Genomic DNA, 22,285 nt, shown 5'->3' with positions numbered 1-22,285 from the left:
AGAAGTTTGGCCGATCACTTTACAGTCAACAGCAGAAGTATAATTAGTGAAAAGCATCAACGAAGAGAGAGAGAGAGTGGAAAACAGCTTCAATCAGTGGGAAATAATGGCTCAAATATATCTTACAAATAAATATATGTGGACGACCGCAGGTGAGGAGAAATACTGACACGAAGATCTGTCACGCATCCAAAGGGAAACACGTGCACCATGTAGAAATGAAGTTCGGGATCATCTCGACCTCTCAGCCTCCGAGGGACACAGCTCGTTGCGTGTGGAGTGAGAGTATCGGCGAAATCAGTGGTTTAAAAAATTCAGTAGGTGAGGGAAGGGGAAGGGGAAGGAGGAGAAGGGTACACGATACTACGATGCCCACATATGCCACTGTGTATTGATCTTCCTCATACATCAAATAACTGTGTATTATTCAAATTTTCATTTCTTCATTCTTTCACGAATGTTTTCCCTTTATTGCTTGTTTATTTTCTTGTTTTTTTTTTACCCCCAACATTCTGACCCACTGCCTTCATTCCTATCCTTCTTATTTTTTATCTTAATACTTTCTTCTTTGATCGTCCTTTCTTTCTTTCTAGATTTGCAGACTCGGAAGAGTAATTACATTACTATTGGTTTGGTCGTCTGCAGCTTCAGAAACTAAAAATGGCGTTGTCATGGAGAATAATGTCTCAGTTATTTTCATTCTTCCGCTAATGTGATTATCTAACTGCTGCAAGCATCTTCTGTACGCGTACGTGTAGATAAATCAGTGTATAAAACCTGATCTGTTTCTGGCATCCGGCTTTAATAAGGACATCGCTACAGGAAAGCTCACGAGCAGGCTATCATCACACACACACGCGTGCACGAAGAGAGAGAGAGAAATCGAGAGCGATAAAAATTAAGTTTTAGACTTCTTTGTCCGCTGCTCGGAGACTGACTCGAGGTCACTCGGGTGTTTTCGGGTCGAAGTCACAGAAACACAGAGAGAGAGAGAGCGAGAATATGTGTCGCTTTTGTGTGTGAGTGAGGGAGGGAGTGAGAGAGGAAGGAGGGCAGCACACCCAGCGCTGTGAAGGTGGAGGTGGCGCTGCTGCGTGGCTGTAACACCGCCTTGGCGTTGACGGCAGCACTTGACGCAATGGTGGAGCCACGCTGCGCCCTCGTTTATGAAAGTCGCGCAGCCTTCGGGGTCTTGGCCTGTGTAGGAAGGCACTTACACCGACACAAGATGCCTGAGAGCACACCGGATACCAAGGTCGGATTCATTTCTTGAGTGTTTGAAAGAGTGGTACCAGCTTTCTCTTTCATTTCTTTTTTTTTTTCTTTCATGCAGGGGGAGCAAAGAGACCTTTGCGTGCCTGGCTAATCCAACAATGGGTGAGTAAGGCGGAACAGAGCAAAGGTACTGACTATCAGACCGTGACGGCCTCCACAACACACATACATACACTCTTCAATAGACACGTACATACACACATTAACATCCACCCACACACACTCACCCGCGCGAGCATACACACCCAAAGGTCGTGTCGAGCGGTCGGGTGCTCACCATGAAGCGACTGCAGCTACGAGTGTACAAGCTCTTGATAATCGTCTCCGCTGCGGTTGTAACTTTTTCGCTGGTGTTGCTGCACACGGTCAGCTATCAAGAAAGTGGGTTATTCAGCAAGATCCTGGAGCCCACATTGCCCTTATTCCAGATTGAAAAGTTTCCAGGAGCCCCAGCTTTTGTGAAGGGCTTGCGGCCGAAGTCTGATGGTGCGACTGAGAGATCATCGAGATTCTCGGACTACCGGTGGCAGCCTGTTGGGGACTCACTCGACACCTACGTGTACTCTGCGTACCTGGACGACCTTCGGTCGCCGCCTGTGTTGCGAGTCATCGCCATCATTGTTGACCATCTGACAGACCATAATCTCACCTGTCTGTACTATGCCAAATTTCCGTCCGGAGGCAACGAGCAACCTTATATGAGTCGTCGAATAGAGCAGCTTCAGTATATTCCGGAACCAGACTGGAAGTATAAGTAAGTTTTTGTTTGTTGGTTGGTTGGTTTGCTTGTTTGTTTGTTTGTTTGTTTGTTTGTTTGTTTGTTTGTTTGTTTTTGTTTTTGTTTTCTATTTTGTTTCTGTAGAGTTTTATGTCAGTTTTGTTTTCATCTGTTTCTTGCCAGAACAATCCTGGCTCACCTGTGTAACCGACCGCGAACACAAGGATTTCTTGTAACTTGACTCCAAAACAAAACTATAATTAGTCTTCCAGAATAACTACTATTAACTGCTTGTAATTTTATTAATTTTTATTATACTGTAAATAGAACATTTTCTAGCGTTAGATCGCCTTCAGAGCCTTCTGAAGGTCCTTCTTAACCGTACAAATGTTGTCGAACACTCGATCTCGTGTGTAATGGTGATAGTAATCAATCCAGGTTTTGAGACAAACGTGAAACTTTAGTCAACATGTTCCTTTACCGATTTAATGAGATTTAAGACTTTGTACGGTTAAGGATGATTAGGCTAAGCTGTCATGTTCGTGGGCTTGATATATTAATGCCTTCTTGACACTATAACTTGATCCGCTTACAATGGCTTGATCGTAGTCAAGCACGGAAGTCGTGGAGAAATATTAAACTCCAAAGACGTGCACGCGCACGCAATGTGGTCAAATACAAATACCTATGAAATTTCAGAATCTAATACAATACCTGCATCGATAATAAACGATGGGAGGTAACTGGTCATCTTATACACCACTGCCATTCATTAAAGTCCTCATGTGTTGTGAGAGAGAAATGAAGTATGAAGTATTTGCTCCCAGAGCTAGCAAGCCGGAGACCGCACATGCTTCGTGTATTGGTCAGCAATATACTTGAATCTGATTGAGAATACCTGTACAACCTGGATTAGCGCCTAAGCTGTTTACACTAAATACTATGTACAAACATCGAGAGAAACCTGGAGCTCATGCCATGTTTAACACTGCAGCCTCACCTGTTAGCAGACAATCTGGATCCTGGACTTTATAACAAACAAGAAGCAGAGAGTTTCTATTAACGGTCTTCTCTCAGATTCTGTTGTCACCTGTACAGGTTTCTCAAGGATGATACTTGTCTCGACTACTGTTCATATTTTACACTAACAGTTGTAGAAGCACTATATAGAAGCTTTCCTATAAAATGTGTTGATGACACTCCATTGCTGTCACTTCTGTATAACAATGAACATGTTGACAGCTCCACTCTTCCTGACTGTTCGCTTGTCTGACTAATACTTCCTTGTCTTGGCTGCTTCCGAGACTAAGTAAATTATCTTTGACTTTCGGATGAACAAGCCTGAGGCAAACAAATCAGTATTATCCATGATGATGTCATCGAGATAGTCGACTTATAAATATCTAGGTAATATCTTCCATAACCAGGGACATCAACACTGACATGATCCTCCGTATGAGCCGACAACGTCTGTACCTCCTACGGAAATTCGGATCTTTCTCTGTCAGCTCTGTCGTCTTCACTTATTGTCAGTCCTTCGTTGAAAGTCTCATCACTTTTTCTTTCATCTCTTGGTCCCCATCCTCTTCCTAATACAAGAAAAGTCTTGTCTCACTTGTTAACATCTGCTCAAAGATCGCCGGAACCAGGCAGATGGACTCAGAAAATCCTTAGCAAGGCATCCCGTATCCTTTTTCTGATCATGTGTTGGCAAGTGAGTTCTCACTCTAGCTGTCTGGCTGGAGGTACACGATGTCTGTATTCAGAACCAATCGTCACCGCAACTCATTAATTCCCCGTGCTATTCATTTAATCAACTCTACTGGCCGTGATATTTAATTAGTTTGAGGTAACATAAGGTCACCAACTGTATCTTCTTGCTTCGTTGTTGTCGTTGTCATCATCATGCATATCTTCTTCTGCTTGTTCTGCAGGTATCGAGGGGCCTTTCTCCACTGTCCAGTGTCGCTGGACGCAGCACCGCCGCAAGCCGTGTCCATTGTAGTCGAGGGTTCATCGCGTGCTCCGCTCAACTTGCTGCCCGTCGGATGGACCAGGAGCGGCAACCCGCTGCGTTACGGCATCACGCGCTGCATCCCGGCACTGCACTCCAACTTCTCCCATGTCACCTCGCTGCTAGAAATGTTCGCCTTCAGCCAGAAGTTTGGGGTCAGTTTTGATGATGTCATCCTCTCACCTCTCGGACTTCTCTCCCTCCCTCTCTCCGCTACCCTGTCTCCTTGAGTGTGTATGTGTGTGTAAAATCGTGACACCCTGTTGTACACAGGTAATCCTAATTAGCATTCATTACTTCATTATTTGGTCCCTTGACTGTTCCCGATCGTTAGGGGGAAAGGCACATGGGTCGACGAGGCAGCTAACAAAGCCGCCATTGAGGTCTGTATTGAGCGACGGTAAGCAGGTCCTAAGAGGGACTACCAGTCCTCCCCTTCACGTTCTTCTGGCCATCTGTAAAAAGAGTCAGCTGCACAGTTTTTGCTATGTATTGGTTGCGACAGACGATCGGCAGCTGTTGTTCTCGATAAGTCGAATACGTTGGAGGCTGAACAGAAATGTTTAATACAATCCCATTGAACGGAAAGAAAATGGAGTTCAGCAGATGAACATAGGAGAGTGTGGCGTGGAGGTATGCCGTTAATGTAGTATTGATGATCATGGTGATGGCGATATTGTAGTGTTTGTTTGTTTGTTTGTTTGTTTGTTTGTTTGTTTGTTTGTTTGTTTGTTTGTTTGTTTGTTTGTTTCTAAATAAGGTCCAGACTAAAGTTACACGTGACGAAACTTGAAGCTACGCCAGCTTTGATAAGGTACGTTGGTGGAATGAACCGTTGGTCCTGGGGTCGGAGGAACAAGGCGAGGGTCAGATGTTGTTGCCCTGGGACAGAAGAAATCAATGGCATGCTTTCTAGTGCAAGCATAATTATAAAGTCTTGTTCACCCCGTGATACTGCTGCACCCTTGCTGTCAAAGAGTTGGCACAGATGTCCTGGGATAAGATAGCAATAAACAATAGCCATAAGGTCTGGGCATCATTTTACACTTGAGGAGATAAGACTCGTGCCTTTGATATCCCCACTCTGCCGAGAGCTGCAACTTATTCTCGCTTGACAACTAAGGTCCTCGGAGATTCTTGGCAACGTTCGCCATAGTGTATGCCATGATGCATGTGGCAAGGTGTGACAAGGAGAGTGACAGCACTTATTACAATTTTTTATCCGGGACATGTTGGCAAGATTTGTGCGAGTAGGTCAGGGGTCATCCTCTACAGGTGCGTGGTGTGGTGAACACCAACACCTAGACACAGCAAGGAACTGTGCTGCAAACATTTGTCTTAGTGTGCTGTGGCATGTTTCTGGTAGGCAGTCGACGGCAACCAGTAAATCTGTTGTTAATGACCATGATAACAAGTAAAAACAAGATAACAGCAAAGCCATGTACAGAGTCAATTAAACAAGAGTTTAATAAATTATAAATAATTCATAAAAATACACAAATAATGACGTGAAGGAGTCGTTTGATGCGCACCTTTTTAGAGTTTAGGCAAAATAAATTTAAAACTTCAAGCTTTTTGTTTTTTATTACTGTTTTAAAATTTTATACAAGCACACCAAAAGCAAATAATATATATATATGTTATTACTGAATAAAACATAAACATGAAAATTAGAATTAAACAAAATATAAAGTAATAAATAATAAATGTAACATAAAAGTAAATGCAATGAAACATCAAACAACTCAAATATACAATAAAATAGGATATGGGTACATACTAGCCTTTAATTTTCAATTGGCTCTAATTTAAAAGTAAGAAAAATATAAAATAATAGTTTAAAATTAGATTGAAATAAGTAGTCAAAAGTATGTTTGTTAAATAAAAGTAAACATGCACTATCAAAATAATAAAAAAATAGTAATGTTAGACAAGAGAATTATAAACAGACCTAAGCGTCTAATTTTAATGTAATGTTACCCTTTAAAAATATTTGTTGGATGTAGACTGGTAATAGTAAAAATACATAATGATCTGTGATAATGGTGAGTGCTAATTTAAATCTCTAAAACGCCAGGAATATAATATCGGCGTCGAGGCCAAGAGAGGACAGAAGACATGTTGAACATTCATAATCTGCCATAATCTCACATTGGCTAGAAATTAAAATTCTCGTCAAATTTTAGGGGAGCCGTGTCTGGCCCTAGTTGTATCAGCGGTTCTAGGCGTGGCGCTGACCTTTCCTCAGAAGACGACGTTTCCATGGAGATGCTCATTATCTTTACTCGTCGCGCATGCGCTGATCCTCAGCCTCTAATTATTCTTCATATGAAAACTTTTTCTGTAACTTGCTGGCTTTCCTTGGCAAAACCTCTAAAGAGTTAGTTTTACATTCAACAGCTGAGTCCACAGTTAGCGGAGTCTCAGTATCTTTACCACACGAAAGTAAACTTACAACTAGGTAGAGATGTAGCGAGATCGATAATACCATTTGTTGTATTGATTTTGCTAGTGTTTGATTGACACAAACTGTCATTTTTCTTTCTTTCTGCCACGTATCCTGCAGAAAACTACAAAAGTTCCATCATAGTTTGCTTTCTGTAAACAACAAAACAAGTTTCGTTATATAATCCTATTTGCGATTAACCAACATTTAATTTTATTCAGTTTTATTTAATTTTATTTCTATGGTGGCTATAAGCACAAGCACACTAACATTTTAATACAATAACTACAGTACAGTAAAATTTCATGCGCATGACATGATTCTGTGTGGTGACACAAAATGTACAAGGTAACCAGCAAACAGATATAGTAATAATACATTGAACAAGTTACACGATACCAAAATATGCCAGGGACTACAGGAACTGCTTGAACACGGACATTGCCCATCAAATGAATTAAATTTGAAAGACTGCTTTGAAATTTTCTGTTCATTGGCGAAATTTAAGGTTGTGTGGGTGATGCACAAAAATCAACATATCCTGGAAACACAGCTTTGCGATTAACAGCCACCAATGGATGAGGACACAATCTTGTTCATTCCTGAGCACAATGGCCAGTGCTTCTCCGGGTACCGTGTTTGCTTGGTCACCTCGAAAATGCATCGGGTAGACGGATCGATTTTTAACGGGTCGGGGAAGCGAATACCCGAGTGGTTAAAGCTCTGGCGTCCGAACTGAGAGAGCGCGGGTTCAATACCCGATTAGCGCAGCAAGCTGTTGGAACTCATTAATCCTATTTCCTTTATTTTATATGGAAAAAATAGTTTTAATATAGGATTTTTTTTTAATCGAGCTCGGTTCGGGAACGGATTAAACTCGTATGTAGAGGTACTACTTTGAATATATTTGTTAAAATTGGCTGCTGCTGTAGGAGGAGGATTTAAAAAGAATCAATGTTAAAGATTACAAAATAATAATAATAATAATAATAAAGCCTCTAATATTGACTGGGAGTCTTTCTTGAAGCCGAACGAAACAGGTGGTGACAAACTCTACCCAACCCTTACCCCCACCTCCTTAAGAAAGAGTAAGTCATTTATTTTTCCTGTAGTCGATCTTTCCTATGGTCTCCGCCAAAAACGTGCTTCGTGGGAGGTAGAGGGAGGGGTGGAGACCTTATTGACGAGTTGCAAACCCTTACGATTCTATCCAAGCGTGCTACTCCAGGGTTAGTAGTGAGGACAGCGGTGCCGCTGTTGCCGTTATTGTTCTCAAATGGAGGCAGGGGTCCCATAGCTTACCAGCTGTAGGAACAGTGAACTGTGAGTGGCTTGTTGTGTCTAGGACTCGGCAGGCAGAAGGAGGAGCCCTCTCCCTGCCATTTCGCCTCTTTATACCTCCCCTGTCTGCTTTCTGTTCAGGGAAGGTAACTGCTAACCTGCACTAGCGCACTTGTCACCGGACTGCTGGTCTCAAATAAATAAATAAAGCCAAAACAACTTGTGTTGAAGCTCTAGATGATGATGATTGTTGTTTACATGGATTGCATGTAATTTTTTTTATTTCATTTCCCCAATGCGCTCAAAGTAGATACAACATTCTTTAGACCTAAACAGGAAAAGAGTTTGAGTTTTCTCTTTTTCCCTTTCTTACCTTCTAATGTGTCACTCGCCAGACGTATGTCAAGGTGTAAATCGTTGGGATGGAGTGGCAATGTTCAGCCACGCAGTTAATTAAAGGTCGCGCCAACGCCTGGCTTCATAATGCAGTAGCTGGGGCACAAATAATTAAAGTATTTTTAATTAAAGGTGTGTATCCACAGGCAGAGTATGACCTGCTATATGGGGCTGTTTGAATCAAGGCAGGTAATAGAATGGAAATATTTGACTTACGGCTTAAAAATAGTTTGCTGTTCAATCCAATCTTGGCAAAAATAACTTTCATAGAGTCAGACAGATATCGACAAGGGATGTATATAGATAGCGGCGATGTATATGTATGCAGAGAGCTACATAGGCAGCTAGCGGCATGTTGTTGTCATTCCCCCTGGTTACATGCGAGATACCGGCAATGGCCAGACTTCCTCCCTCAGTTCCTGAAGGAGCACACACTCCTGTAGTATATGCTCCGTGTTTTGCTTTTTATTGCCACCGAAACACGATGTGCATGACACCAGACGTAGTCTTCGATATCGGTGGTGCTTTAATCTGTTTGCCTTGGCGGAAAATTGTCATCTGCTCTGATGGTGGTAGCTGTCTGATGCTGGGGTAGTCTGTGAAGAGCTTTAATGACTGTCTTTATCTCCGTTAGGCTGAATATGTGTCGTCCTGTCTGTCTTCAGCCCCGCGTCTTGCCATTCTGTCAGCCTTCACATTGCCTTCAATGCCACAGTGGGAGGGTATCCACTGTAGTTATTAGGCAGTTACTATTTCTCAGCCCCGCTGTTAGAGTATATAGCTTGCACAACAGGCAGTTAAACGATCTGAGAGTCTGCTGTTCCCTGCGCAGATGAAGGCTTCCACTTCGGCTCTGTACTTGGTGCAGTGAGATCCTGTTGGTATGGCAGCAAGGAAAGTACAGAAAAGAAAGATACAATGAAAACCTAAAAATATTCTACGGCAAGGTTCATAGGATGACAGACACTGAGCAAGTCGACAGTTAAAAGGCGGAGGTACAGAAAAAGCAGCGATGCCATTCCCTTGTATATATATATTTAAAGTCTTATACATCTACATCCTCAAACATTAGGCATACAGACCCATGTAGTAAGCAGACCCGTCAAAAGACTGTTACACCATTTTAAATCCCTAACATGAAAGAGTAGAAGATACAAAATTGCGTGGAACGAGGGTGTAAGAAAAAATGTCGGTGTTTGAGGTGTATTAACAATGTGTATTAACTCTGTAGGGCGTCCACAATGTGGACCATTGTAATCTGGTACACTGGCAGGTAGATTCTTTTTCAGGCATATTTGAATTGCTGACGACAGTTGGCCGTCATTCACCGCCCTCGGCTGATTGCTCAGCTGATGTCATACCCTGCGCAGTCATGCGAATACAAGAGGCGTAGGTCTACTTCGCGATTCAATGCACACGAGTTTGGCTTTGTAAAAAGACAAAAAAAGACGGAAATAGGCAAACACTTGAACGACTTTTGCGAATGGAAATATTTATCAGTGCAAATTACTTGACCTTTGCCCCCACCCTTGACGACTGAATCTTTTATTTACAGAGTCTTTGTGAGTCTTTGTGACGAGTGCAGTGCGGTCACTTCACAAGACACAGTTGAGGTTGGGGCAGGTGTTAGTAGGTCGAGTCTTTGTGAAGTATGTTACTGATTAAGTCGAGTAAGTCGGGTCTTTGTAAAGTATGTTACTCGTATACAGTAGACTGAGTAGAGGAACTTGTTTATACTGCACACTGCATGTCACGAACACTTGATACTGCACACACTATGCCACGGTCTTATAATAACAACACATCGCCAGTCACGCCTGACTGCAAATCGTCTACTTGCAATGACAAGGAGCGAGTGTGTTCATCCCAGTCGGCAATTATACTCGGGACATGTGGTCAGATACAAAAATAAACAGCAAAACAAATGCTAGTTACAAAACAAAGATGAAGACAATGATAAATTTGTACATCGAAGAAAACTTTTAAAAAAATACACATGCAATCTCACATCGTACACTCTACAAAATCATTATTTTTTTTAATTTATTTTTGCTGATTTGTTGATGGTTTTTTTTTTTTTCCTTTTGCTGAACTTACTCGGAGTCTGTATAACAGTGTTTCTTTCCCTACATACATCACGATGTGAATGAAACGAGATTTAAAAAATAACAACAGGGTTCAGGAATGTACCTAGTTATACAGCTGATGGGAGAGGTGAAACCTTGTGTTAATTCATGATGTCACACACACACAGGTCTGTCCTTTGACTGTGATGTTTGTAGGATTCTATATTCATTATATATATATCGTAGGGAGGCTACTCAATGAATTGGGAAACAGTTCTGCCCAGCGGTTGAAAAGTAAAAGCTGTTGCTGTCATGTCGACCCTGGTGTAGGTGTCGTCCACAGCACTTTGTACCTTACCTTGAGTGTCACGAGCGCTTCTTCCTTCTTTTCTTTTTAATGTAGGTCGACCGCATGTAGGTGTGTCCCTCTCTATGACCCCCTATGTGTTCAGGTCGACCACCTTATAATGTCTGTCTGTTGTTGCAATGTGGGAGGGTCAACCACTTTACAATATGTGGGACTTGCTATAATATAGTCAGGTCAACAATGTTTGTCCCTTTCTATAATTATTCAGGTTGACTACTATATAATTATACTATTATGGTGGAGGTCGACTACTTCATAATGTCTGCCCCTTGCTGTCATGTGTGCAGGTCAACCACTTCATAATGTCTGCTCCTTGCTGTCATGTGTGCAGGTCAACCACTTTATAATGTCTGCACCTTGCTGTAATGTGTGCAGGTCAACCACTTTATAATGTCTGCTCCTTGCTGTCATGTGTGCAGGTCAACCACTTCATAATGTCTGCTCCTTGCTGTAATGTGTGCAGGTCAACCACTTTATAATGTCTGCACCTTGCTGTAATGTGTGCAGGTCAACCACTTTATAATGTCTGCTCCTTGCTGTCATGTGTGCAGGTCAACCACTTCATAATGTCTGCTCCTTGCTGTCATGTGTGCAGGTCAACCACTTTATAATGTCTGCACCTTGCTGCAATGTGTGCAGGTCAACCACTTTATAATGTCTGCACCTTGCTGTAATGTGTGCAGGTCAACCACTTCATAATGTCTGCTCCTTGCTGTCATGTGTGCAGGTCAACCACTTCATATTGTACGTTCTGAATGCCAGTGAGAGCGTGTCGCGCGCCCTCGACCTGTATCGCAGGCGGGGACTCGTGGAGGTGTACGAGTGGAACCTCCCTGTCAACACCTCACATATACACTACTACGGACAGCTGGCCAATATGCAGGACTGTCTGTATCGCAGCCTTCACGTGTCCAGGTACGGGAAATTAAAGTCTTTTTGTTGTCCTGATAATTATTTTTAAGTATTTTGGATAAAATCATCTAGAGTCCTGTTTCCTTGTTCTTTTTCTACTAACACCTTTCTTATCGAATCTCTGTCACTTCTAACCCTAACTTTCTAATGACAGAATGGAGTGCAGCGATTTAGAACTTGTTATAGCTTCTGCTTACGCACAAAATTGCGTACAGTACGCATTAAAAGTTCGGAGGACCCCTTCAAATTTCGTCAATGGGGTCCCCTTCAAATTTGGGCGAAGAACATGGACCCCTTAAAAATCTGAAGAAAGTTGGACCTGGGACCCCAAAGAATTTAGCCTTAGCAGAAACCCTGTTATAGTCTATTTGCCGTGGATATGTTAGTCACCCGCCGATCTCTGAGAGCTGGGGTAACTAATAGAAAATTCTCTTAACCTCCGGGGTCGGACTCCAGTGCTTTATGTCTCCCTACACGCACGTGATGTGGATGGAGTTGAGCACATCACTTCTTGCTGACGATAATTTCAACTAACTCCGCCATCCATGCCGACACAATATACCTACATTAACTTGCTGATTAACAAAGATTCTCTGTTGAGTCGATCGTTCGCGACATCGTCTCCACTTCCTCCCACATTATCTCCCCCAGTCACCTCTACGAATATCTCCACTGTGAACAACAGAACAGGTCCTCGTGTCATGACCTTAGCGACTCTGAACACCAGGTTAAGAGTTCACTGTCGACGATGGACCAGCTTCTGGCGATGTGAAAGTCATTCAACACTCCGTCTCTCACGAGGCTTGTGGCTTCATCGAGAACTTCCTCTGATAATAGTAACTCACTCGCCATGTGGTGATCACGTGGTCTTCTCCTGGCTTGACTCTAGCGTGGACCATTTGGTCCTCCCGATTCTCTACTCCGACTTCAGCACTATCCTTGCTAGACCTATTGCACCTATCATGTTAGCTCCTCACAGATGAACCTGCCATCGAAGTCTCATTTTACCTTAGTGTTAGCTTCTTTACTAATAAAAACATTTTCCAGATCGTTGCTGAGTTGAAAGAAAGGAGAAAGAACCTTTATTGTGCTTTGATTTCGCAATAAGGGAAAGAGACTCAAAGAGTAAAGAATTCTTTATTATGTCGAGTGAATGGAGTGGGACGGGGGAAGGTGCTAAAGCTTATATATTCAAAACTCAATTTTGAACTTACCCCACACAATCTTGATCGCCCGCGATCTCACCCTGTCACCGGCAACACTGTCCACAGTTAAATGCTCCTGGCAAAATCCTCGTCTCATACAAAGTTTCACGCTTCAAAGGATCTCAGAGTTTATCATAATAAGAAATATTTCTGGACTTTTATTGACCCTAAAACTCGAACGAGTCATTCATAAAAAAGCAATAACTTAGCCTTTCGGAACGGTCTCTCGTCCGATTTTGTTCTGAGTACTTTTTTCTCAAACCTTTCTCTCACCCTTGCTCCTTTGTCTGGAAGAGTTTGTGTGTGTGTTCATGTAAAGGTGCGACACCTGATGCCTGAACAAATATTTTCTAAAGCTCTTTGAGGCTTGCTTTGTTGCTGGACATAAAGCGCTATCTATAAACGAAAAAAAAATTCTCGTTAAAAGCAACAAAGATAATAAAAGTAAACAAATAAATGTAAAGTGACTGCAGGCGTGTCGGTGTTGCAGGTACGTACTCATCGGCGACGTTGACGAGTTGTTTGTGCCGCACCAGGGGCGACAGCTGCTGCCGATGCTGTGGCGACACCTGCACAGCTCGCTGGAGTGTGGGGCGCTGCAGTTCATCAACGTCTTCTTCCCCTGCAGTTGCCGGACACGGACATGGACTTCCCTGGCAGGGACTTCGCCCTAAGGTCAGTTCCCCTGGTCGACATCGCCACCGACATCATCAACAACAACAACAACAACAACAACAACAACAACAACAACAACAACAGTACGACGAAATTTGCTGCCATTGCCGCAGACACAGACCCAACCAGCCGGCAAGAAATCCTGGGTCCCTTACGGACCTCATCCGGGCTGAGATCTGGGGCCTTAGCGAGGAAACGTGGGAACCAAGCGGGATTTAGAAGCGGTATTGTCAAGGGACCTAGGAGGGTTTACCCGCTTGTCACATCTTTCACTCAACTTTATTCAGACTCGCTTCAGAGATCGGAGTTATTTCACTTCGAGATCGACGTACGAAAAAAAGTCCTTCAGGTCTGTGCAAAGGTCCAAGCGAACAGAACCTGTCTAATTAACCTGTACCACCTACAGGTGGGGAATCAGTAGGGAAAATGTGTGGCAGAACCTTAGAGATAAAAGTCCAGGATTTTGTGAACAGGCTGTTACTAAGAGTTGAGGGGATTATTCACACACCCATGCAAGCATTCACTTACAATTATTGATGTGTCTGCAACACGATATTTCATAAACATTCTGTCGTTTGAGGCTGACAGGTCTGCGAACACACGCTGAAAGTCCAATTCACATCCGTGCTCGCACAGGGCGCAAAAACTCAACAGCCCCTGGATAACGGACACATCCTCTAAAACGTCTTCAACGACTATACATCCAAATACTCTGCCTGCAAGAGCCCCTATCATCCTTGCGTAGCTCACCTAAAAAAAGCCACAATACTCTTCACTATAAACGCAGCTTGCATACACAAAGTCGCCCCATTCTCACCCAATCTGCCAGGGCATCGCTGTGCCGACAAAACTAACAGCGTCTCCTTGGTGATGTAACGAGATTAGATGATAAAATAAATGTGGATAAATAGGGTTGAAGGGTAAGGGAGTTGGTGTGGCTTGGCGCATGCTTTCTGCGATGCATAATTCAAACCGTTTTCTGCTCTCATGTCATGCTGGTAAACGTTTCCGTTGCTAGTGTGTCGCTGGTTTGGATACTGGGAAAAAAAGAGTTAGCGGACAGATTATTTCAGCCATTCAAACTTAGCTTGTGCTGATAATGTATTCAATAAAACTATAGTCCAGCTGAATTACCCAGGCTGTAATGGACAAAAAAACATAGAAATACTTTCCCAGATTGTTTATTGATCATGCTGGCTGAGAGACGTATGCAGTCGCGTATTGTGGACCTGAAATGAGTGTGTTTGGTTTTGTAAATACCATCTCAACATTCTGATCTATCGGTTCTTTGATTTAAACATTCATGCGTCGGTGCACCAAAACGGCGAAAGGCTTATACTTGTATGTCCCTTCCCTAACTTGACAGGTTGACAGCTCACGTTCGACAACGGGGGCACGACATTTGGAGTGAACGGAGGAGACAAAAACTGCCATAGTGTCAGTCGTCATGCAAGTATTCCACTCGCCTCCCGTTTACGTCTTTCACATTCTCGTAATATTTTCAAATTTCGACATAGTCCAGACAATCTATCCCCGCTTGCAACAGGTCTGAAAAAAATGGTGCTGAACACATTGTGCAAAGTCTGATACTGTGAGATAACGGTAACATCAACAAACCCATCTTGTTTATTGTTTGTTCTCTTTGAAGATTGAAGCAGATGGCGGCGAACCCATTTACACTGGATTCAAGCCATTCGTTATCTTTCCCTTGTCAACAAAACCTATGACCTCCCACTGCTTTGTTTAACGCCAGGAGGGATTTATTCAGTGTTCTGTTCGATCTCTTCGTCGACTTCACAATGTCAGGGTCAGAGTCGTAGTGAAGATCAGTTCACATTTTCTTTGGTGAAGAGAGAGAGAAAGGGATGAGTCTAAACAACAGCTTCTGTCGTAACCAGAAAGTTTGTGTCCCAAGTGAGAGGCCAGTTTGTTCGATACCCGTGTAGCGCAGCAAACTTCTCCTAGTCGACCCAGCTGGTGGGAATGGGCACTGACTCCTAAGAGGGTTAGAAAAGTTGAGACAGAGAGCAATGTCACCTCCCTCACGTAAAGCTGGCCTCGAGAAAAGTAAGGTCTCTAATACTCCACCCTCTCCCTCTGAAAAGGTCAGAGGACGACATTAACCTTTGTGTTCAATCTCACCAACTTCGTCTCTCCCCACAAAGGATTTCCCCCAAAGTTGTCTCTCAACGTCTACCATATTTTCTCGCGTCGTCTCCCCTGCCTCTCGCCAAAACTTTGTGTTAGATGCACGAGACTGCGTGTGTTTGTGCGTGCACTGATCATTTCTATTTGTATTTAATCGAGACACAGATTGATTGGTTGATTGCGCTCGCAGGTACAACTTATCGACGCTGCTGAAGACGACGGCGATGACCGACCCCACAGTGGACCGCCAGAAGATGGCGCTGGATCCCACACGCGTGGAGACTACATGTGAGTTCATGGAAGCCGTCTGTGTGCGTGCTGTGAGTGTTGCATGGGCTGAGGGTGAAACCTGAATCCCTTGACGAAACCGTGAGGCTCCGTGAAGCAGCAGTCCAGCCCATCCGTCATCTGCCTGCTTACTTTGCCTACCTGCCTTCCTTGAACTTCTGCGTCTGCTTGCCTATATTGCCTACCTTCTTTGCCTGCTTGCTTGCCTACCTTGCCTTTCTAGCTTGCTTGCCTACCTTGCCTACCTGCTTACCTCGACTACCTGCCTCAACTGCCTGCCTGCTGTCATAACAGCTGTCGTAACATGTGGAGACTTGCCGAGACATATAATACACACGGTTAAAGGCCTAGTGGGTTTAATTTTTTTTTCTTCTGATGATTAGGTAAAGGCTCAGTGTAGTTACCATTTCCCAAACTCTTGGTAAATACTACCTTCCCAACATTCTTTTCAAGAAATACCCGCCTACAGGCTCAGAAATAAGTTAATAACAGACATCAGGATTGTGCAGGGTTAGTTTACACTGTCAAGGCGCCGTATCCTGTCTTAATCATGGGTGTCTGTGGGCAGATATGGTCATGAATATGACCGATTTCTGTGCATGGAGATGTTTGTAGCTCACCTATCTCGAGAACAGAAGGGTAGAGGGATGTTTGCTGGTATGTATCTTGAGAGTAGAAGAGCAGGGTTGGCATTCAACCAGATTTTAGAAAATAGCATCTTGCACCGAGCTTTGCCCAGTCACCACAAAAAAATTGCACTCCACTAGACCTTTAATGTATTCAAAATCTGGCGTTGTTTGAGCGAGACAAGCTGACTGTGTTTACCTTTTATTTTCTTCAGATATTCATGATGCTTCAAAGTTCCGGCCCGGCTTTATGAAATGCATGGTCAACATTTCGGATGTTGCGCTCCATCACTACCGAACTCTGACACATCCTGGAGATTTGAATAAAATGAGGGAGGGCATCGGAGTTCATCTGGATTCTTATCTCCATCAGTTCGCCCCTGATGTCATCAAGCATATACAATCGGATTTACAAGCACTTGACAGTGTTTAGAGTGATGCACCTTGGATCAGTGTCGCAGGCTTACCTGTGGGAGGGTTGAGGACTGGTGACAAAAGTGATTGTGATGGGGCTGGTAGCAGTGATGGTGATGGTGATGGTGCTGGTAGCGGTGATGGTGGTGGTGTATGCGAGATTGCGAGTGAAAAATGGAAAATGTTCTTTGAGGCTGATTTATTTTTTTTTTTTTTTCAAAATCACCAGCTTCATCTCAGACCACGAGACGCCAACTACTCCTGTGGATATAAAGGTGCTTCCTGTTTTTTTCTAATTTTTATTTACTTACTTTTCATCTGCACCAAGCTCACTAATCTATGCAATAGACAGCCTCGATAGACGTGGTGTTGTTATGAATTAAAAACGAATAAAGACCGCAGTTGTTGAGCTTTTTGGAGCGTTCAGGCTCCTTCAACTCAGTTTCAGCTCTCACGCATCTCGCAAACATGCCTCGTGCCTTAGCTACAGTGCTTGTTGGAATTCCTGTCGGTTGTAATCAGAGTTGTGACACCAATGACCTCAGCATCCTGCATCAAGTGATGCTGGCCATGAGCACATAACAAGCTGGGGAAATTACTCATACACACAGTTCACAGGTTATCGGGTTTTCTCCAGCTTGTAAACGAGTTACAATTGGACAAGAATCTGGCTGGACTTCACGACTTCTGTGCTTCCTTGCCGCAACTAAACAGGCTCTTAATTTTCCCCTGGAGAGCTTGAGGGCATTACACAGGTCGTACTTTTTATTGCAGTCTGTTTCATTTGGAATTTTTTTTTTATTTTTTTGCTTAATTTGCAAAGCTGTTGTTGACTACTGCATGTAAAGCATGACCGAAACCCAGTTCAATTTGAGGTGCTAACTTGCATCATTATAAGAGGACATTACTTTTCGAAGACACAAACCTGCTGCCTGACTTCTGTAATGTCAACTACCCTCCCTGTTTTAAGACTGGGAGCGTTTATGTGACACTTGGGGCCACGTCTAACTTAACCCTAAATAAGTTCCCTGAGTTGAAAAGGTGCATCAGTTTGTGTCTGTGAGATCTGAAAGGATAATTGAATTGCAATGAGTGGTTTTCAGTCTTTGTTTAGCCGATGTACCAACACTCCCACTTATGAGGGATGCTAGATAGTTTGGCTATGATTGTTCAGCACTGTTCAAATAAACACCCGCTGTCCTCCCCACACACCAATCCATCACCATCACCCGTTATCTCGCCAATCCGCCTGCTGTTACATACCGTGGCCCAATATATTATTATATATTAACATTTCCCCCATGTTTATCTCCAATGAATTTATTATCCTATTGTCTTATCACCTCCGCCACTCTATACTGGGGTAGATGAAAGGCAAACAGGACGAGTGCTAGAGGGTATGTTCCCCTCCGCACCCCACACCCCACATGACATGCTCTTCCTCCTTCCCATCAATGATAGCTTATTCAACAATTACTTTAAAAGTTCTGGTCGTCAAATGCAGGTTTAAAATCTCATCTTATTTATTTATTGTCGTGCTAAGAGAGTTATTTTTTTCAATCCAGGGAAGTTGCCATGTCATGCTCAATGGACATGGTGGCAAGCCCAGTTAATTTCTATGTAGCATTGTTGACCTCAGATTTTATTTAATTAATTTTCACTTTGGGAAACTTATTTTCTCCTTGGGTTAAAGAAACGGACAGGGTAAGTAAAATTCTTAATGACTCACTGCATATTTGACACAGTATTAATTTATATTGGACAACGAAGATTAGAGTCACAGAGACGGTATTTGATGGCATATTGAGCAATAAAGCTTTTTTTAAATAATTTAAGAAAATATTTTAAAATATTTTATTTCACTTACAGCAATAGGAATGTGAGTTTGAGCGGAGCGATATATTTCTGTTATCTTTCTGATGACTTACTGACGCTGAGTTTAAAAGTTTGAAATTAACAGACTTTCAGGAATCGTGTAGGCAAAATTCCTAGCATCATTCATTGTTTTGAAAAACAAATGCAGACGATCTATCCCACCCCCTCCTCACTCAATGTTAGGCCACTAGGCATTTGTCTAGTTTTCTTAATGGTAGCATCAGACATGGAGACAACGAATTAGAGAAATTTTGCTTTTAAAAAAGCAGTCGTTATGCAGATATTTATAATGATTAATTTCGAAATAATAAGGAATTTCAGGCAGAATACTTCTACTGTTGTCATTTCTTTCTTTTTTTCATTTTAAATTATAAGAACTGAGCTAGATTTCTGTCTGTTACATAATTTATAAATTATTTGTCTCTAGCATTTGCTTTATTCAATTATTCCGACACCACAACGTATGTCAAAATGATGCTTCATTCTTCCAGCCATCAGATTATAATGTAGTTTTCTATATTTTAATAATAGATAAACATCACCTGTGTGTTTGTGTGTGTGTGCGTGCGTGCAGATGCAGAATATGTGCATGACTATATATTAATTTTACTTTAATATACTATAGTGTTGTTATGAACTTTTCATACAAAATATTTTATCATCGGTGACCATACTAGTCATATTTTTTGCCAAAATTCAGTTTGTCGTGCAGCAAGACTGTCCTAGACTGTGTTGCGCTATTTTACATATCTGCAGAGTTTTGTATTTTACTGGTTCATATTGTTTCCCAGTATGACTAACACTGCTATGCAAATGATTGAAGTAATATTTTGTGGGTAAAAAAATGTCACTGTCACTTGTCATTGTCACTTGTTTTTTGTGAACAAATAGACATCGCAATAAAATTTCTCACAGTCCTATTGCGCTCAGGTGTTGTAGACAAATTACCGTCACTGGATAAAGAGACAGTAAATTTTTTTTCTAAAGCTTTGTTGTGTTTATTGTTTATTCTGTGGTGAAACAGAACAAAAAAGTTGAGAGTCCTAGTAGAAAGTTAATCCAACTAATTTATGTAAAATTTAAGGTTCAGCATCTATTTACAGGGCTGGCGGCTTTGCCTTAGCTGCTTAGCGGCATAAGCAGTTCCTTTCCTTTCAAAACACTGCTATGCAAATGACTGAAGTTTGTTTCCCACCGAAGTTTGCTACCGAAGATGATTATGGATGACAGCTATGTGACTTGGTGGAGAATTCCGACAGAATTTAAAAACAATTCCTTTGGTTTTACTGCCATTACGTTCAAAGAAATTGGCGTCGCATCAGGCAATAATTGATCTTAATTAAGGCTACACCATGAGTGTCTACAGGCCCTCCGAGAAGAGAGAGAGAGCAGTGCAGTGTTATCGGAGACTTTGACATAATATTGTCCTTGGTGGTTACTGCAACAGTTGTTGATATACACTGATAAACAAAAGCGGGAATAAAACATTGCCTTGGATGAGCAAGTGCACGTTGTGACAGAGTTAGGAAAAAGTTGACAAGTACTCCACCTGTTAACCTTAAAGTGAATGATCCATGACACCAGCTGATGACCAAGGAAAAATTCGTCAAAGAGTCTTCTAGCTAGGAGATATGGTTGGATGGTAATAGCCGACGAGAAATCAGCAAATATCAGTCTTGCATGGACATCTGGTATTTCAAAGTGTTTATACAGACTATAAACATTTTTAGACATTATCTAAATGGTATTATGCAGACTGCAAAGGGTCAAGACATCTTTTAATGACATTTAGAATCAGTGCTTTAATGATTTTCTCCAGCACTTTCACGATGTTAAGGCCACTGATCTTTAATTGTTAAGATGCTGAGCTGACGCCCTTTTCGGAACTGGTACATATATATATTTCTGCGCAAAATTTAAGGTATTGGGTATGAATCCAGAGAGCTCTGAAACATCTATAGTAGTTTTGCGACAGAGTGTTAACACTTTTGCAATGTGTACAATGCCAGCCGGCCTGGCACTGATGTCCTCTGAGTCACCATAATCCGCCATTTCATACAACGAACTCGAAAGCATAGATCGAGTACTGGAGTGTGTAAAATATGTTTATAATTAGAAAGACTAATTAGAATAGCCTGAACGACGTTTGAAATGAATCCAGAGTAATGTTATTAATACACAGATTAAAACTCTTTGTTGGATGTAGAGTTATGGACATACATGGGCCATTGCTACAGCATGTGATTCACGGACCTCTGACCTGTGACCTCTGTCCCTGGTGTGAGTCATTGCACATCAGGGTAGACAACTCTCAACTACACTAACGCTGTTCCGTGTTCTGTCGTCGAGTAGGCGGGACTGCACAATATTTCTCCTGTCATCGGTGAAAGATTCTTCTTATCATCACGCTTAAGGGTTCGGTAATTCTGTTGACGGTAAGAGTGTTATTTTCTTAGTTCCAATAACCTTGCCTCATGCTGCTTCAAATGCATTTTCACTTTTTTTTTATCTCCTTTGTGTAAGCTTCTCTATATTAGCTCCGGCATTTTTTTTAAATTATTATAATTGAATGAGAAAAGTTTTCGTGATTTGATAGCATCAGATCATATATATATTGATGGTCTGCTTCTGTGTGTGCGTGTTTCAGAAACCATAATGAACGTTGAACATGAGATACAACTTTTGAAGGAAGAAATTCAGCGTCTTGGAACTCCAGGTGTGTGTGTATTAAAAATTTGCACACATAAAAATCTATGATTTCTTGATTTTTTTTCTTACTTATTTTAAATTGAAATCTGTACCAGCTGGATTATTGTCTTGGCTTCAAACTTCAACAAAGCTGACCTGCGGAGACTTTTGGGGCAGTTTTCCATCCTCCTTAACCAATGTCAATGTTACTATTTCCAGGGAGGTTGCATTGGGAGGGGATCCACTGTAATACTGTCTGTTCAGCAGATTGTTATAGGTTGCTGTTGTGAGAACATTTATTTCCTGGTTCTTGCTGTTTGAGAACCTTCAAAAACTGGCATCAGAAACCTTGATGACTTCTCATTGTTGTCACATAACACCCAGGCTGAGATATGCATATATAAGCCTCCACTTTATATATTTGTGGAGTATCTATCATGACTGCACCACTGTCCCTGAATTGGATAGTGATTCTTTTCATTTCTGGTAGCTACTTTAGCTGATCCATCCATATACACAAGGGTCCAATGGTTGATGTATTCCAAGATTTTCCTTTCATAATCTGTGGCTTCATGAGTGCCAAAATGTTGCATGTAGCCATTCACTCGTCCTTTGTTGACCAGTTGTTGAGGGGAGCACATAGACCAACGGTTCTCAACCTTTTACTTGTGACGCCCCCTCCTGACGAACAAAAGTACCTCCGCGCGCCCCCCTTAGCCAGCAATGTAAGCTAATTTCACTTATACCGGTATAAGAAACTTTAAAAAAATGACGACCTTCGCGCCCCGCTTGTAAGCATGTTGAGGTTGAGAACCGCTGGCAAATAAAGAAAAGCAGATAAAGCCCACCATTCAGCGTCATGAGTGATGGTCCTGCATGGGATGACCAGTC

The 22,285-nt window shown here is 42.2% G+C and overlaps 1 protein-coding gene across 3 annotated transcripts; it reads left to right on the top strand.

Moving 5' to 3' along the window:
- Positions 1 to 965: 965 nt before the first annotated feature.
- On the top strand, positions 966 to 21,141 carry LOC112554809. Of its 3 annotated transcripts, XR_003097329.1 has the most exons (7): positions 969 to 2,029; positions 3,928 to 4,162; positions 11,291 to 11,478; positions 13,171 to 13,355; positions 15,694 to 15,791; positions 16,633 to 17,586; positions 20,913 to 21,141. XR_003097329.1 is itself a non-coding variant. In XM_025222870.1 (5 exons), exons 1-4 carry the CDS (start codon positions 1,554 to 1,556, stop codon positions 13,352 to 13,354), a joined length of 1,083 nt encoding a protein of 360 aa, XP_025078655.1. In that variant the 5' UTR covers positions 966 to 1,553; the 3' UTR covers positions 13,355 to 13,391; positions 13,422 to 14,404. The 3 variants fall into 3 exon arrangements, 1 of the variants encoding a protein (XP_025078655.1); XR_003097328.1 differs by lacking the exon at positions 20,913 to 21,141 and having other exon boundaries at positions 16,633 to 19,694; XM_025222870.1 differs by lacking the exons at positions 15,694 to 15,791; positions 16,633 to 17,586; positions 20,913 to 21,141 and adding an exon at positions 13,422 to 14,404 and having other exon boundaries at positions 966 to 2,029; positions 13,171 to 13,391.
- Positions 21,142 to 22,285: the final 1,144 nt, after the last annotated feature.

The sequence above is a fragment of the Pomacea canaliculata genome, linkage group LG2 (genome assembly GCF_003073045.1).
Source record: "Pomacea canaliculata isolate SZHN2017 linkage group LG2, ASM307304v1, whole genome shotgun sequence".
Classification (NCBI taxonomy): domain Eukaryota; kingdom Metazoa; phylum Mollusca; class Gastropoda; order Architaenioglossa; family Ampullariidae; genus Pomacea; species Pomacea canaliculata.
This window is presented reverse-complemented; position numbering and strand designations above follow the sequence as displayed.